Source organism: Notolepis coatsorum, assembly GCF_963971535.1.
Source record: "Notolepis coatsorum genome assembly, chromosome: 1".
Lineage (NCBI taxonomy): Eukaryota > Metazoa > Chordata > Actinopteri > Aulopiformes > Paralepididae > Notolepis > Notolepis coatsorum.
This window is the reverse complement of record NC_140165.1, coordinates 239,018,164-239,036,855: the sequence shown is the minus strand read 5'-3', so window position 1 is coordinate 239,036,855 and position 18,692 is coordinate 239,018,164. Positions and strand designations below refer to the sequence as shown.

The following is an 18,692-nucleotide window of genomic DNA, read 5'->3' as shown; positions in this document are numbered from 1 at the left end:
TTTGTCTTGATGTTGTATGTCTCTTTTGTTACACCTGCGTGCGCAAATCGCTGGCGAGGGGGTATTGCAATCACCCCGTGGTTCTGTCTGTCTGTCTGTCTGTCTGCACCAGCCATAACTCCTACAGTTCTGATCAGATTTGGATCTGTAGGCCCTGGACCCAAATTCTCGAATATTTTATTTTGAATTGGTCAACGACAAGTATTTAATTTGAATTAATTTCCATCATTGCTCATTTAAATCAATAATGAGGGTAAACGCAAGAGGGCGTTTCACTATTTGGCCAAAAACGAGATGGCTGGTCTAAAGTAGGGGCAAAACTCACAGAAGGAGATAATCAGATTTTCTATATATTTTTTACTTTCTTTACTAGTTCACCTGTTTTTAAGTGAGCATTCACGACTGTAGGAGTGGAATTGGATGTGGCGCGTTACAGAGTGAGCCGCCGTGGTTCATAAACTGACACGTTCCAGTGGTTCTGTGAGTGAGCGGTGAGTCAGACAGCGGTTCCAAAGTGGAGGTAAATTCTAGTGAGGTGTCTTGCTCCATGGTAGGCATATATATATATATATATAGCCCTGTAACACATGTTGATAGTAGGTGTATGCATGTAGCTGACGTTGCCCAGATGGGGAGGCTTCTCTCCGAGTGGCCTTCTAATTATCTTTTTATTTTGTTCATTCCACAATGCAGCACGAGGCACTCCGTTCAGTTCATCCACTTCCTGAACTTTTAAAAACATTTGACCTTCCACCTTTCGTGGCCAATTTCAAAAACAGGAAGCAGCAATTAAAACATCCACAGAAGAAAAGAAAAAAAATAAAGAAATGTATCGTCACGCATGGACCCCCACCCCCCAAAAAAAGATTTGATGATGAATGATGAATTCATAATTTTTATCAATAACATTATATAATATCACATCCCCTCGACAGACAGAAATAAAGACGGAGAGCTAGCAGAGTAGTAGCGGCTTCGGGTGTGCGCTGGTCACAGTACTGCCTGCCTTCCATGGGAATGTTCTAGGGAGAGAAGAGAGAGAGAGAGAGAGAGAGAGAGAGAGAGAGAGAGAGAGAGAGAGAGAGAGAGAGAGAGAGAGAGACAGAGAGACAGAGAGGGGGAGAGAGAGAGAGAGAGAGACAGAGAGAGAGAGAGAGAGAGAGAGAGAGAGGAGAGAGAGAGAGAGAGAGAGAGAGAGAGAGAGAGGGCGATGAAGGATGAGAGCCATGGGAGTGTGGGAGAAAAGAGGTGAAGATAGGAGTGAAGGAAAGGACAGAGGAGAAGAAGGGAAGACGAAGGAGGAGGAGAGGAGCTCACCGGCCCCCTCTCGTGTGTGTGTGTGTGTGTGTGTGTGTGTGTGTGTGTGCGTGCGTCCTCTGCGTGGGTGTTTTGTAGCGTTGTTATCTACTCCCACTCGGTGGTGCCAGGTGGTTTGGAGGTCAGGTCAAACATCACCCTGGAGATGCCTGGGATCTTCTTGATCTCATTCACCATCTTCAACACCACCTGGAGGAACCAGTGAGAGGCTTCAGTTTCAAAACAAAAACAATCCGTTTCCTCTTTGCTACTCCTGATTCAACCCTCCTAATCTACCCCACAATGCAAAGCATCTAAACATAAGTGATATTTTTGTTTTGTTTGTTAAAACAAGTTGTCTACATGTTAAAATAATAGCTCAGGAGAGAGAACTCCACACTGCAAAAATGATCAGACAAAAACAAGAAGTCAAATCTAGTTTTAAGCAAATGTTGTCAAGTAAAATAATCTAAAAGAATCCCCAAAAATTCTAAAGTACCGTAAGCTAATTTGGTTATTTCAAGAAATTAAAATATCTAGGGTTCTCTCTCCTGATTGGATAAAGTGGACGGGGATACCAGAAAGAGTGGAGGGACTGGGAGACCCATGTTACTGACCAGACACTCTATATCAGCGATGGCTGTTAGAATGTAGAGCTATTTAACACTTATTTTAACAAAGAAACACCACTTACAGCACCTTTAATATCCACAGTTGGCGTTAGCGCCAACTACAGCTACCAAACATTAGAGCTACTGTATGTCAGCCAATGTTACAGCAGCTAACGCTACCGTAACCCTGGTGTTGTAATATCAATTGATAATCATTATATCTAAGCCTCGTCTTTTAATTTGTAAAAAAAAAATTATATTGAATAACAATTAGTTTGGTATGGTTTTTCACCATAAATGTTAAATAAACTAGCAAGGAAAATGAATTTGTCATTGAAAAAACTGTCATATGTGCACCATATGAATTGAATGGCAATTTCAACATTGGCAAATTCTCATTTTGATGTAAAAACTGTCCAAATAACCAGCCTAGATCCACTGATGAATGACATTCTGAGTTTAAAATGTCAATACGTTTCTAAGAAACATTGCAAATGTGTTGCTCAATCAGATAAACCTCCTCGACGTTTACTAGTATAAACTATTTTACACCTCACTCCATTAATTTCGTAGAGTCCTAGGCCTGCTTATATCCCCAGAGCTGACGATGTAAGTAGCCAGTGAGCTCCACATCTCGACTCGGAGGTTCTGCTCTGTAGCAGCGAGGCCAGCCAGCAGCAAGTCTGTCAACTTGGAAACTGGATTTGGGTCCCGTGTAAAGAAACCACCAAAGACACGTGGTCCTGACCACAAACTGCACCACTGTACCTCCGCAGGGATGTGGTTGCCAGGTGTGGCAGGAATCCCCCTCCATGAAATCTAGATCTCAGATAGGTTACTGAACAGGTTCTCACGAACAGTGGAGGCTAACTAGAGGCCAAGCTACTGTACCTCCTCGGGGATCTGGTTGCCAGGCGTGGCAGGAATCCCTGTCATGAAGTCGCTGGTGATGAAGGTGCGGATCACCACGGAGCGCCGGCATGAAGGCTGCTTCTGCAGGGAGTCACGGTCAAAGTGCAGGGGGGTCAAGATGATCGGCATCTGACTGATCTTACCAGAGTAACCTGAGGAGGAGGCGACAGAGGGAGGGAGAAACAAGAACACCAGGAGAAAGAGTTAGACATGGATATGGAGATATGGATTAAACAAGGTACGCCTCTATGGTTAGAAGAGTCATTGAATCATAAGTCATTGAATCATTGAACAGCCGGCAATGCAATTTCCTACCCGACTACTGGATTCTACAGTAACGGTCAAATACTGTACATGTTCCAACACCTGGAAACCCCAGCTTACCAGAGTCTCTGAGGATAGAGTGGGCTACGAAGTCAGCCTGTCTGAGCGTGCTCAGTACGCCTGTGGTCAGGAACGTGGGGGTGACGTCGGTGGGTGGCTCCTTTATAGGGGACCCAAATATATAGACGACTCTAGGGAGGGGAGAGAGGGACACACGTGTTAAATGGTGTGTGTGTGTGTTATGGGCGTGAGTCCATTGATGTGTTATTTCAATTATCATAAGTTGCACTCAACCGCTATATGTGGTCTATTTTATTGCATTAAAATTAGGGCCGTCACGATTCGTCGATTGATACATTTCGTCGATTTGCATACGGTAGTCATGATCGACGCGTCGTATTGTTGTTACTTGTATGCCTTTTGCGGTGGAAATGGCAGACGTTCAAAGTCATAACATGCGCAACGTATAATCTAACTGAGCCAGTCTCTCTCCCTCTCTCTCTGTACATCCAATGATTTGAAGTAGCGTTACACTATAAAAAACTAACTGGATAGTTGATAATAAATATTTCACTTAATTAGCAAAAATATTGTAAAATCATTAAGTCTGCTATAAGCTATTCCCCCTCTCTCTTGTGTGTGTGTGTGTGTGTGTATGTGTGTGTATAAATATACGCTACTCTTTTTTACATGGATTAGGCTAATTAGCTTTAACTATCCAGATTCTTGAGCCTATTTTATTCAAAAGGAAGATTCTTTTTTGATCCACTTTTTCTCCTTATTTTTCTCCCATCCCAATTTCGTATCGCCAATTCTCCCCTTCAATTCTCCCCTCCCCTGTCTTGAACGTTGCTAGACTATGCCTCCCACTGGTCGGCTGTAGTGAAGATAGAAGCCTTGCATCACGTGTCCCCTCCGGTACACGAGGAGGCAGCCTGTCGCATCTTTTCACCAGACAGCGCAGACTCTCAGTGGCAAGGAGTAACGCATGGGAGGCTCACGCTGCCCCCGATACTTCCTGTCTCTGCTGTACAGGCGTCACCCGACAGACCTATAGGAGTCGCTGTCCACAACGTCCAATCCCCACCCATCGACTTTCCACCCGCTACCTCTGCCAATTGAGATAATATGACGACTGGCCCAAGCCGCAGGCAATGCTGACTCAGGGAGTCGAGACCGGAGTCTCTTGCATTGGTGACGAGCGCAATCTCCGCTACGCCACCCGGCCGCATTCAAAAGGAAGATATTGATTTAAATATGTATATAGCCTATATATAATAAATACATTTTAATCGTATCTCCTGTGCAGGGCACTACCATAGCATGGAGTGGAGAGATAACACACAATACATATAATAATTCATGGAAATATACTAAAAAGCTATTTATGGCCGGTAAAAATCTCTCTGGCTGGTAGTTTTTTTTAAATCTAAAAAGGTAAAAAGGATGAGGGTAAAAATTTTAACATTTTGAAATATTAAATTGCAAATAATAATCAATTGTTGATTTTTCTGGGAAATTAATACCGTTTAGATTAATCGATAAAATAATAAACTGATTAATCGATAAAATAATCGTTAGTGACAGCCCTAATTAAAATGCATTTCATTGTTTTGACTTCACATCCTGCTTTCCGTTTCTGTACAGCCTTCAGTACTTTTATTTATTGCAAGACACTTACTAAATAAAAAGAAAATAAAGATTATTATTACCGGTATAAGTTTGTTGACAAGTCACTAACTCACTCATCAATCTTGTGTGAGTGAATACTATAATGTGACTAGTCTAATGTATAATATGGCTAGTATTATGTATAATGTGACTAGTATTATATATAATGTGGCTATTATTATGTATAATGTGACTAGTATTATGTGACTAGTATTATGTATTATGTCACTAGTACTATGTACAATGTGACTAGTATTATGTATTATGTGACTAGTATTATGTAACTAGTATTATGTATTATGCATTATGTGACTAGTATTATGTATTATGTCACTAGTACTATGTATAATGTGACTAGTATGTATAATGTGACTAGAGGCGTTTCACGGCGTGTTGGAAGAAACAACAGTTGCTATGTGTTGATACATAAGAAATATATCAACAGAAATGTAATAATTCTGTGTCTTATTACTGGGTCTTGTGAGTCACGGTAGAAGAGTGTTTCACTGGCGCAGCACCCATCACCACGTCGGTGCGCGCCTGTGGTGTGCCAGGTAGGCGCTATCTGGACACCATCCGACACATACGCCGCGCTTGAGTTTCGTTTCCATGGTAATACTGGTATATTGGCAATCAGGATGTGTATGTGTGTGTGTGTGTGTGTGTACTTGGTGATGGTGTGGCACATGCGTGGGATGAGTGTGTGTGTGTGTGTACCTGTTGATGGTGTGGCACATGCGTGGGATGAGTCTGGAGAGGAACATGAGCGACTCCCAGTGAGGAGCCTCTTTACTGGTGATACCACACACATAACTGTAGGACCGGCAGTCACCCTGAGGAGAGAAGAGGGGGCGGTGAGACCAACACATAACTGTAGGACCGGCAGTCACCCTGAGGAGAGAAGAGGGGGCGGTGAGACCAACACATAACTGTAGGACCGGCAGTCACCCTGAGAAGAGAAGAGGGGGCGGTGAGACCAACACATAACTGTAGGACCGGCAGTCAGCCTGAGGAGAGAAGAGGGGGCGGTGAGACAACCCTTCCCAGTCAAAATGTTTCCCTGCCTCACTCCGATGAGCGGAAGGCTGCATTTCTATAATGCTTTTCTAGTACCCACGGGAATCGAAACCCTAACCCTGGCAGAGTTACTGCCATGCTCAAGAGCACAACTCATAACAAGTTAGTCACACTTCCTGCAGTAAAAGGTTTTATTTATACACACACCAAACCTGGCGTGGCTCATTTCTTCCAGGACTTCCAGTCCTCTGTCTCCTGCCTGCCCCCAGGTCTGAGGTCTGGGGTAAATTTAGTTCTCTGTGGCTTCAAACAGGAAGTGATGGAGACACGCCCGACGTAATGTCATTGGCTGCCTGTGGTGAGTGTGGGCGTGCGTCTGGACAGGGTCAAGTGGCCACGATGATCAACGTTGTCATAGTTACCGTGGTAAAGTGAAACGCAACAGAGGAGGGGAGAGTGAGGGTGATGTTTGTTTGGGGAGGATCTCTGGGAGCAGCACAGACTGCAGGACTACAACCCTAACCACAGCCTCGACATTAACCCATTCAGTGCCAACCACGAGTATAGTCGGGTTAACTCGCAATCGCTTGAGTGCCAATCACAAGTAGTCTGGTTTTAATCGTTATTTCTTTTATTAGCGATATCCATTAATTTTCCATCCATCCAGCCTGACGTTATCATTGGGAATGGGTCTGAGCTCGCAAAGGGCAAATACCGCCGCATATCGTCTCCCGGATGGTATTGCACATCATTGGATTGGATTGGCTGAGACTGTGCATCAAAAAGTCCGGTCCAGGTTTTACTTCTAGGGCATGCAGCTGGATACTATTGCATTGGCTGGGGGGACTGGGAGCATCGTGGATTATGTGTTTTGGACTATAACGTTGGATCAATGGACGCGATCGATATTTGGAATGGCGATCAGGAATTGGATTAATCTTTTTGCATGACATCAGATGTGAGGTAAGGCCTTTATGTTACGAATATTGGGGTAATCAGATGTTCCTTTCTCCGCCATCGGCGCATGTGTGAGGTTCGCGCCGACCAGAGTATGGAGAAGCGATTTTTCAGACCCTGCTTCTCTTCGTGCATGAGGACACATATACCGTAACTTTCGGACTATAAGGCGCACCTGAATATAAGCCGCAGCAGCTAAATTGAATGATGTGTACATATTTATATAAGCCGCACTGGACTATAAGCCGCAGGTGTTTTAATGTTTAATTACCATAATAAGGGTTCGTGCACAGAGGGGATTGTCGGGAAAGAGATAGCTGTTTGAGGAAGCTCCCATTTATTAACATTTGTTTAAACAGTAACAGTAGCTAGGTACCAACATTAGCTCACAGAACGATAGCTATGTTAGTTAGCCAGCGCCAGCTAGGTACTAACGTTAGCTCACAGAACGATAGCTAGTTAGCCAGCGCCTGCTAGGTACTAACGTTAGCTCACAGAACGATAGCTAGTTAGCCAGCACCAGCTAGGTACTAACGTTAGCTCACAGAACAATAGCTACGTTAGTTAGCCAGCGCCAGCTAGGTACTAACGTTAGCTCACAGAACGATAGCTACGTTAGTTAGCCAGCGCCAGCTAGGTACTAACGTTAACTCACAGAACGATAGCTACGTTAGTTAGCCAGCGCCAGCTAGGTTCTAACATTAGCTCACAGAACGATAGCTACGTTAGCCAGCTAGGTACTAACGTTAGCTCACAGAACGATAGCTACGTTAGTTAGCCAGCGCCAGCTAGGTTCTAACGTTAGCTCACAGAACGATAGCTACGTTAGCCAGCTAGGTACTAACGTTAGCTCACAGAACGATAGCTACGTTAGTTAGCCAGCGCCAGCTAGGTACTAACGTTAGCTCACAGAACGATAGCTACATTAGCCAGCGCCAGCTAGGTACTAACATTAGCTCACAGAACGATAGCTATGTTAGTTAGCCAGCTCCAGCTAGGTACTAACGTTAGCTCACAGAACAATAGCTACGTTAGTTAGCCAGCGCCAGCTAGGTACTAACGTTAGCTCACAGAACGATAGCTACGTTAGTTAGCCAGCGCCAGCTAGGTACGAACGTTAGCTCACAGAACGATAGCTACATTAGCGCGTGCACAGCAGATTTAGGAGTCTGATCTGACGGTCACAGAGCTGAGGGAGCGCGCCCAGTTAGCTGTAAAAATCCATAGATTAGCCGCACCGTTATATAAGCCATGGGGACGAAAAGGGGGAAAAAGTTGCGGCTTATAGTCCGAAAATTACGGTACTATTGATAATCTAGCGTTTATTTGAAAACGATTCATAAATCAGCCGAAAAATGACAACATGTTTTGTGTATTCCACTAAAGGGCTATTATTATCGTGTCTTTCTCTGAAATTACTAGAAATCTCCAAAACTATACTCTTATTCAAAACGGTATAAAACGGAATTGTACCAATGAAAAAACAATCCGTTTCGTACATGTTGACTGCAAGCAAGTCATTGATAAGCGACGGGTGTATTAGACCCATAGCCATAATTTAAGATATAGTTTAAGCGTTCGCAAATATCCCAGTCCTCCCATTGATTAAAGCGCTGGCCTACAAGCCCTAATTTGGTCATATCCGGCCGGCTCTGAATGTGTTAAGACTGTTTCACATACCAAGAGAGGGAGAGGGGAGGGGGGGAGCGAGAGAGAGAGAGATAAAGAGAGAAACAACGGAAGAAACAAGGAAAGAAAAAAAGAAAGGAAAGAGAAAGAAAGCAAGAAAGTGAGAAAGAAAGAAAAAAGAAAAAGCAAAGGAGTGAGAGAGACAGAAAGAAAGAGTCAGAGAGAGACAGTCAGAATGGGTGTGGCTTACCACTGGTGGTTGACCACCAAGCTATGGTGATGATGATATAGCAGCAGGACTAACACTGTGAATGGAGAAATGTTCTCCAACGTCGGTTTCTCTATGCAGTACATGTCTCAGCCAGCCTGACTCTCCATATACAAACAGTGTTGTCTAACTTCCGTCTCTATACACCCAGTCACTCTCCATATACAAACGGTGTTGTCTAACTTCCATCTCTCTATACACCCAGTCACTCTCCATATACAAACAGTGTTGTCTAACTTCCATCTCTCTATACACCAGGGGTCTCAAACTCGCGGCCCGAGGGATGATATTTTGCGGCCCCCTACTTGACATCAAAGTGTAGTGTTAATGCGGCCATGGAGACCATGTTTGAAGGCAAACAAAAGCAAAGCCCCCTCAGATCGCACAGCAACCAGAACAACTGAAATACTGGCTGGTGATTTGATTAAACAGCTTTATATTAGAATAAAAGAAAATGCACAGTGCATTTCCATAGCTGTGGATGAGTCCACTGACACCACTGAGAAGCCTATGTTCTGAAGAACCATTCATGTTCTGAAGAACTGTTCATGTTCTGAAATGTTATTGCTAAGGATTGAGAAGATTGGATCAGTTGTACTTTTTTTTTGAATGCTTGAAACCCTTTTTTTGTGGAATATTTTATGCGGCCCAGCCTCACCCAGACTCTACCTCCAGCGGCCCCCAGGTAAATTGAGTTTGAGACCCCTGCTATACACCCAATCACTCTCCATATACAAACAGTGTTGTCTAACTTCTGTCCCCGCTAGACTCTCTTGACTTACGTGTGGTCTACGTTATGAAACGTAACATAATAGTAAATTTGTTGATCGACTGATCTGTCTAATAGTAGAGCTCTGCATTTTACGTTGACACTGAGAATGTTTATGGACAGCGAGAAGATATTATGATGATCGGAACTGATGGGTGGATGGATTCATTGATTTACCTGAATACCAACAGTTCTGATAGGTTGCAGACAGACAGAGACTTACCTGAACACCAACAGTCTTGATGGGCAGCAGGAAGGCATTGAGTGAATGAAGGCTGGTGATCTGCATGAGCTTCTCCTCCTCCTCATCAGATATACATGACTTGACTCTCTGTAGGAGCACATGGGGCTGAACAGGAGAGAAGGAGTTAAATATACACGCATGGGGCAAAACAGGACAGCAGGAGTTAAATATACACGCATGGGGCTGAACAGGAGAGAAGGAGTTAAATTATGGGGCTGAACAGAAGGAGTTAAATTTATACACATGGGGCTGAACAGGAGAGAAGGAGTTAAATATACACACATGGGACTGAACAGGAGAGAAGGAGTTAAATATACACACATGGGGCTGAACAGGAGAGAAGGAGTTAAATATACACACGTGGTGCTGAACAGGAGAGAAGGAGTTAAATATACACACGTGGGCTGAACAGAAGGAGTTAAATATACACACATGGGGTTGAACAGGAGAGCAGGAGTTAAATATACACACGTGGGCTGAACAGGAGAGAAGGAGTTAAATATACACGCATGGGGCTGAACAGGAGAGAAGGAGTTAAATATACACACATGGGGCTGAACAGGAGAGAAGGAGTTAAATATACATGCATGGGGCAGAACAGGAGAGAAGGAGTTAAATATACACACGTGGGCTGAACAGAAGGAGTTAAATATACACACATGGGGTTGAACAGGAGAGCAGGAGTTAAATATACACACGTGGGCTGAACAGGAGAGAAGGAGTTAAATATACACGCATGGGGCTGAACAGGAGAGAAGGAGTTAAATATACACACATGGGGCTGAACAGGAGAGAAGGAGTTAAATATACACACATGGGGCAAAACAGGAGAGAAGGAGTTAAATATACACACATGGGGCAGAACAGGAGAGAAGGAATTAAATATATGAACAACACCATGCTAACATTGACCAGATGTGAGGAATTGCCACTGAGCTCATTCAGCACCTTTTTGAGATCAAGTGTACAAAAAATCTAATGAAATGAATAAAGGGCAGATGATTTTTTACATGTTTTTTTTTTATACAGTACTGAATTTTGCCATCCGGACACATGCCATTTGAAATATGAATATAGAATATCAGGCCTAAAAATGACCTTATAATGGTCAAGTCACACATCTATGGATCGGGCCAAATCTCCTCTTTCCAATGGCAGAGGTCAATCTGGATTTAGTACCATCAGGCGCCCCTGACAGGGCAGCAAAAACCGTGAATGAAATCTATTTCTTTGTAATGCAAAATGCGCCGCCATTTTTTACCCGATTGAGCCGCAGTTTTTTCCCAGATGTTCACAGAAAGGTAAAGAAACTATAGGCCATAATGTGAAGCCTGAGAAGTGTCTAGAAAATGATTCTCGTTCCCACCTCGGGGGACTACGCAATTTTCACTCTGGGTGAAAGATATATTGGTGTAGATTTAGAAATAAAAAGAACTGTAAGTCTTAGCCAACTGAAAACATTTTGAGTTCATCAGCTTGAAAAAATTGAGGCAATCAACTTTTTAAAGTTCTAGTAACTTATTATTAGGGTTTACAGTGCATGAAAGGCACTTGTAGAGTCACAACCCCAATAGATCCCAATAAGTGCTGAACACACATTGGTGCCAAGGGCTGATGACACCTAAGCCTAGCTAAATAGACTATTTGCTGTGCTGAGACAGTTTAGCTGTGTTTTTGTTTACATAATTAACTAGCATTCTAGTTTTCTTCAGATACTGTATGCCAGGGGTGCCCAACCTTTTTTGAACCAAGATCTACTTTTTAATTTACCACCTAGCCGAGAGCTACCAGCCAAAATTGTATATTGTAAGCAGTCATTTGAGGCTTTATAAAAGCAGCATAATGAACACAAATCTGTCAGTGCCGAGTCAGACCTCATCTTAAATAACAAACAGCATTGCTTGTTGTAGTTAACAAAGAGAGGCAGAGTTGATTTAGCAAAAAAATAAATTAAAAAATCTAATTTTATTAATCGAGATCTACTTGAAATCAGCCCGCTATCTACCTGTCGACTGGTTGGGCACCACTGCTGTATGCCATCTAGTTAGCCCCCCCCCCCCTCCCCCAGGGGTGCATGCTAGCTCTTGTCCTAGTCACTAGGAGCTAGTGTGTGGGGGGAGGAAGAGGTAAGGGTAACAAGCATTGGTTCTGAAAGCTAACATACTTTAAACATCACTATGAACTAGCAGAGCTACATAAACATCACTGTAAACAATAAAACTAGATGGCATACAGTATCTGAAGAAAACTAGAATGCTAGTTATGTAAACAAAAACACAGCTAAACTGTACATTGGCAAAACCGATCTCTAAACAATGTTTGTATGTCTCCGCAATGGTATGATTCTGGCCTGGTAGGTTAAACCACCGTTCGACGCAAGTTTCTATATCTATCCCACGTGTCTGTGTAAAATCTTGTACACATTCTTTCTGAACGGATGTGAGATGCATATAACATTGTTTTGCGAACTTTAGGTGCTTTTTGTCCATTTCCGTCCTTTTCTGATGTAATGTTACTCTGTGGATGTCATATTTGTTGTTGCCCGACGGCCGTATCCTCGCAACAAAGAGAGCTGCTATTGGTCGAGCGCAAGATACGTGACTAAACTCGCACCAATTACGTCAAATAAAACTCTGTGGCGAGTCAAGTGGTGATCAAGTATCCGTTCGCGAGGAAAGATCTAGTCCCGACTTTAAAGGACTGTAAATGGAGAACTTTTTATTCCTAAATCTACACCAATATATCTTTCACCCAGAGTGAAAATAGCGTAATCCGCCGAGGTGGGAACGGGATGAAACGACACAGGCTCAGCCTTCACTTTACAGCCTACTAACTAACTACATTCTATTTTATGGCAATAATGTTCAGTGAGACATTATCATAAAAAAGAATGAAATAATTTCACGTCAGACAGCTCCAAGTTTGACAGGGGCTGGCGTGAGCTGGGTAGTAGGGGTGGGACGATACATCGATCCAGATCGATATATCGATCTATTATCAATGATTAAATAGGATCGATGCAACGTAAAAAGATTGATTCATATTGCGATACTATTTTGAAAATCCCCTGGAGCATATCCGCAACAACAACAGTAGCTCCGCATGTGTAGACGTTACACAGCATAGCTCCAGAGTCCGCCTATTTTGCGACCAGAAATAAGTGCCTGCTGTTTTCCCCCCACAACGGGTCAAAATGCATCCAACATGCTTTGCATCCTCGCCATTCCTTTATGCCCATGTTGCGTTAAAGACCGAAATTAACGTTACGTTAGCATAAGCTAGCTAAGCTAAGCTAACCCTGATCAGAGCCATATAGAGAGAACAGCAAAGTGGGGACTGGGGAAGGTGGGGGGCATTCTCCCTTTCTGTGTGTGCGTTTGGAAAGACCAGATGAAGTCAAGAATATATTATATTTATAGTAAATTTACTGAGGATGGACAGATCATGTTGATATTTAAACATAAAAAATACAATACATAATGAATGTATTCATGATCACCATGCAACATAAAACAATTAGAAGAACGGTTTGGGAGAGGAAGGGGTTTTATATATATCAATATATCAAAACGTGGCACTTTACAGTGAACAGGAGGTCTATTTGTATTAAAAACAATAGATTGTTTTTCATTTAAATGTCTGGAAGAGCAACATTTTTTTTGCCTTTTTTGAGTTGATCTAAATGTTACTGATTGTGTTAAAGGGGAACTATCTTATAAATGGCCTTTTTGAGTGTTTAGCATTGTTTCCTAGCTATGTGAACTTATATTAATATGATCTATGTCTCAAAATTCTCATATTGGCGCATTCTTCCAATTCTCCTCTCACAATATTCACCCTCACTGAACTGAGTCATTTGAAAATGTGCGCGATATGTGATGTCAGAAAGACACCGCTGCATGTTAATGTTCAGGCGGCGCCGGCACGGCGCAGTGGTTTAGGAGCCCAGGCTCAAAACGGCTCGAGATCTTGAGGTAGAAAAATGCTGTTTTTGAGGACTTGATTAGAAATACAAAACAATGAATAAAAAAATATATATATATTACAGAGGTGTTCCATAGACTCACAGGAATTGTGTAAAAGTGCCCAAATAGTGAAAGAAATAGTAAAATAGTTCCCCTTTAAATGGGCATATAACATAGTCTCATATTGATCGCAGGCACCTGAATCGAATCGTGGCAGATGTTGTGATATCGGCAAATATCGTATCGTTGTCCAAAGAATCGATATCGTATCGTGATGAAACTGGTGATTCCCACCCTACTGGGTAGTGTAGTTTTGGTAAAACTTAAAAAAAAAACTTAAAATCATTGGTAAAAAAATTTAGTGCTGAAAATATACACTCTTGGCTACATTTGAAAAAGAAACTCAACATTATTTAATGCGTTCTGTATTGATCGATTTATGGCGTGATATGAATCTTGGCCCTGTACCGGGCTATGACACCCAAGCCTAGGGCTTAAATATACACAACACTGAATTTCTGCAAATTACAAATTAATAGCTCGTTAGGTTATATTTTGAGAGAAAAAAAGTGTATTGTGTTGCTTTTACTAGGAATGAGCTCAAATAAATCAATTCAATTATCAAACTCAATCAATAAATTCACAAGGTGTTTTCTTTTTTTCCTTCTTCTAAAACTCAAATATGGAAAACCATTTTGCAAGAGAAGGTCATCATATCCAACCTATTCATGAATAACAGATTCTAGATTTACATTTTGAATTGATTGAAATCTAACTGAACTGCTCAGTGGTCAACAGTGTCAGACTGTGGTTGTACTGGGCAGCTCCTAGTGGTCAACAGTGTCAGACTGTGGTTGTACTGGGCAGCTCCTAGTGGTCAACAGTGTCAGACTGTGGTTGTACTGGGCAGCTCCTAGTTGTCAACAGTGTCAGACTGTGGTTGTACTGGGCAGCTCCTAGTGGTCAACAGTGTCAGACTGTGGTTGTACTGGGCAGCTCCTAGTGGTCAACAGTGTCAGACTGTGGTTGTACTGGGCAGCTCCTAGTGGTCAACAGTGTCAGACTGTGGTTGTACTGTGTTGTACTGGTTGTACTGGGCAGCTCCCAGGTGTGAATCTGTGTTAACAGTATGAGTGTGAAGCAGGGTGTTGCTGAAAAAGAGCTTCTGTGCTCAGCGAACCTACACTGTGTAAATAAAGGTTAGAAAAAGCTGAAAGACAAAAATCTGCATGCATTGTCCTCAAACATGAGGCTGTTTTCACCACAATTCCAAAAATAAATAAAACATAAAATTAAATAAAACATGTCCGTATACAGTTATGTAGTTCTGACCTTTTTGATGCTGGCGGAGAAGTCCGAGATGATTTTGAGGATGTTGTTGGTCTCAGCAAAGTCTTTACAGACGTAGGGCTCATCTGCACAGATCACCCTGATGGCCAGACCAGGACCTGCAGGAGAGGAGAGACACAGGGGACATCTGAATGGAATGGCAGTGTGGGAAGACTATAGATGAGCAAATGAGAGGGAGAGAGGTATAGAGGTAGTAGCAAGAGAGAGAGAGAGAGAGTGCGTATATGAATGAGTGTGTATGTACAGTGTGTGTGTGTGTGTGTGTATGCATGTGTGTGTGTGTGTGTGTGTGTGTGTACATACCAGGGAAAGGGTGTCGACAGACTATCTCCTCAGGCAGGCCCAACTCCCTCCCCAGTGCTCTGACCTCATCTTTGTGGAAATCCTTCAGTGGCTCGATTACTTTTCCCTGGATGGGATCAACACGGCCACAGAGAAGGCAGGAACACATGCGTGAGGGTTTGTACTGCTATACGTGAACGCTGAACAATGAACGATGACGATCAGCGATGGAGTAACTATCAAGGATTTAAAAATTGTTTTCTGGTGTGCATGTGAGCCCGTTTACCATAACAAAGTCACCAGCGTCTAGGGCTGGATATCGGCACCGATTACGCCGTATGATTTCAATTCACGGGGTTCCGATTAGATTTAGATTCAGTACCAATTCTATATGGATTCTATCAGGCTCGATGGCGCTGGTTACAGGGGGCCGGCATCTGCATGGCGAGACGCACACTAGAAATAACGTTTAGCGGGAAAATCTTCACACGTCCACTGAAAAAAAGGCATAAATTAAAACATCAATTGGGATTTTAAGTAGGGCGATATAACGATAATTATTGCGATATATATATATATATTTTTTTTTTATACTTGATAATATCGAATGATATATTGTTATCGATATCGCAATATAATTTTTGGCCATATCGCCCAGCCCTAATTTTAAGAATCAATTTGATTCACTTAAAATTAAAAGATTCAATTCAAATGAAAGGATTCAAATATATATCTTTTTAACCAGCCCTACCTTTGTCAGCTGTCCCATGTTGATGTTCACTGACCCAGGACTCGCTACCCAGGTCAAGAGCAGGGTCACGACAAGGCTCCTACCTGGGTGGTCTTTGTGTCAAAGGGTTTGCATGGTGGAGCCATGTTGAAAGAGCGTGGCCCCCTTGGCTTTGGTTACTGTGGACTAGTGTGGCGGTCATTTGGTGACGGCCTAAATACACAGCATGAGAGACCAACGTACTGGGCAACATGCAGCCTGCCCTGTGGAACAACAAAACGCACACACGTCTGCTCCTGCTAATGTTGAAAATGTGACAACCCGTTTGGGACGTGACAATTAAGCAAATATTAAGTAAATGTCTGCACTTTATGCATTGCTCTTGATCTGCCACTGTTTTTTTTTATTTTATTTTTTCTGCTGTGAAGCACTTTGAGCTGCAATTTTTGTATGAAAGGTGCTATACAAATAAACTAAGATTATTATTATTATTATATTATTATTAAAATAAACTTGTGGACCTGGTTCTGGCATAAAAATGTGACAGCCTGGGACCTACCCATGTCCATGGCTTGGTGTGAATTGCCCCACGAATGGTTGTGAAAACCTTCTGAAGCGCTTGCGTGCGTGTTTTCATTGTTTCAAGCTCCTGTGCGCTTGGGTGCGCTTCCCACTCTATGCAACCTGACTGATGCGTATTCTTTTCACATGTCAAAGGGAAAAAAACGATCCTACTTTTGCATGGTATACACTGTTGGCATTGGGGGGGGAAGGCGCTAGCAACAACCAATCAACGTCCTCCTGCCTTCACCCCTCCCTGCTTGGGAGCGAGCACCCCGCTTCTCTCCGCATGCTACAAGAAGCATCTAGCTGTGTGCAGCCTAAAAGAAAAGAAAAAGGATCCATGTTCCATACCTCGTCTCGGAGCTTGCGGATGAGCTCTGTGTCGTTGTGGTGCGTCTTGATGAGCTCGGCCTTGCCGCTGGCGAGGTGGGAGGCGCTCTCAATCAGGTCAGGCCTCAAGGTTCCCTGGGCCAGGAACACCTCTTCTGGTTTCAGGTTCAGCTCTCCTATCACCTCATTGGCCACCTGGGGATGTCAATCCGAGGAGGTTAATCATCGGAGACACACACACACCGGCCTCATATCTCGCGCTACCCGTTATTAACCCCTCTATTAGCCTCGACGCAAACCAGTTAGTCAGTCGCTGTAAAGGAAGTCAATCTAAATGTTAGCGGCTTGGCAGATGGGGAGGGGGGCCATGTGTAGTGAAGGGGGCAGGTGAATTGAAAATGCAATAATTAGTTGTAATAATTTTCAAGTCGCTTTGGATAAAAGCATCAGTAAATGACTAAATGTAGTTGGTATGATATCTTTGGGGGAAATATACGGTATATCTATGAACATACAGATGGACAGACATGCAATCAGGCAGCCTGGCAGGGAGACCTACCAACACACTGCTCTCTCTTCATCCCTTTCCAACACACACACAATCCCTCCCCATTCTCCTATCTATAACAGACGCCACTCATATCTCTCTCCCCCTCTCAGTCTCTTTCTATCTCACACACATTCATACACTACCCCCTCCCCTCTATAACAGACGCCACTCATATCTCTCTCCCCCTCTTTCTATCTCACACTGCCCCCTCCTCTCTCTCGATCTATAACAGACGCCACTCATATAACTCTCCGTCTCTTCCATCTCATATGTGCGAGCGCGCACACACACACACACACACACTTCACTCATATCTCTAACTCAATCCCAGTCATATCTAGCTCCATGTCATTATCCATATCGCTCTGTAGTACACCACATCTATAACTCATATTATGTACGTCAATGCTCCACTTGTTTGATCCATCGTCTATAAATACTGTATTAGCTCACCAGAGATATAGCCTATAGGGCCACTGCTGTAACCTAGGTCTCTCAGTAACCTCTGTCCTTAAATCAAAGCCTCTCTGCTGTCCGCCTCCACGAATAATCTGGTCAGATTATTCCACATCACAGCCCATGAGAGAGACGGTAATGAATGAGCTCGTCCCACCTTGACGAAGGTGTCTCCGATGATCTTCCTCTTCTCCTCGGGGTTGGTGGTCATGTTGAGGGTCTTGCTGATGCGCTTGCGCGGCGTCCGGTCCTCCTCGGAGATGGGCAGTGTCGTTGTCCCGTTGTAGAAGGTGTGGGCTGCGTTCACCACTGGGGGACGGAGGAGAGTCAACATCTTTATTAAAGTGTCACTCTACAAAGAAGCAGCTGACAAATACTGGCTTTGTAGGGCCCTCATTAAGAGTTTTGAGACACTACATACATTTGAAAAAACTAATAAAAGACGATTTGCAATTTACATTGTAGATTTGGTTGAATTTGCATTCTTTTTTTTTGCAATCGCAATTATGGATGGGCATCGATTTTCGAATAGTCGTTAAATAATATAAAAAAAATATATAGAATAGGTTATGCGAATATCATCAGTGTATTGAGATGGGACCCTATTAACTGTTACAACGGCATGCTGGGTAAAGGTAGCTAGCTAGCCAGGTAGCATAACAGTCTGTTAAGAGCTGGGAGAACTGAAAAGAAAGAGACTGGAGAATGTTACATGGAAACACCATTTTGTACATTTGCCATGTTGTTTCACACATTCCAAGCATCAG

General features: G+C 43.0%; 1 protein-coding gene across 1 annotated transcript in view; it reads right to left on the bottom strand.

Annotated features, from left to right (window-relative positions):
* Window positions 1-859: 859 nt before the first annotated feature.
* gmps (guanine monophosphate synthase) overlaps window positions 860-18,692 on the bottom strand; it is a 48,047-nt gene continuing 30,214 nt past the window's right edge. Inside the window, exons 8-16 of the mRNA XM_084330890.1 lie at window positions 18,083-18,234; window positions 16,941-17,114; window positions 15,317-15,422; window positions 14,996-15,111; window positions 9,678-9,803; window positions 5,532-5,647; window positions 3,204-3,334; window positions 2,799-2,971; window positions 860-1,506 (exon numbers count right to left, since the gene is read on the bottom strand). Coding sequence (XP_084187016.1) covers window positions 1,405-1,506; window positions 2,799-2,971; window positions 3,204-3,334; window positions 5,532-5,647; window positions 9,678-9,803; window positions 14,996-15,111; window positions 15,317-15,422; window positions 16,941-17,114; window positions 18,083-18,234 — 1,196 coding nt within the window. The 3' untranslated portion in view covers window positions 860-1,404. The remainder of the gene's footprint in view (window positions 1,507-2,798; window positions 2,972-3,203; window positions 3,335-5,531; window positions 5,648-9,677; window positions 9,804-14,995; window positions 15,112-15,316; window positions 15,423-16,940; window positions 17,115-18,082; window positions 18,235-18,692) is intronic.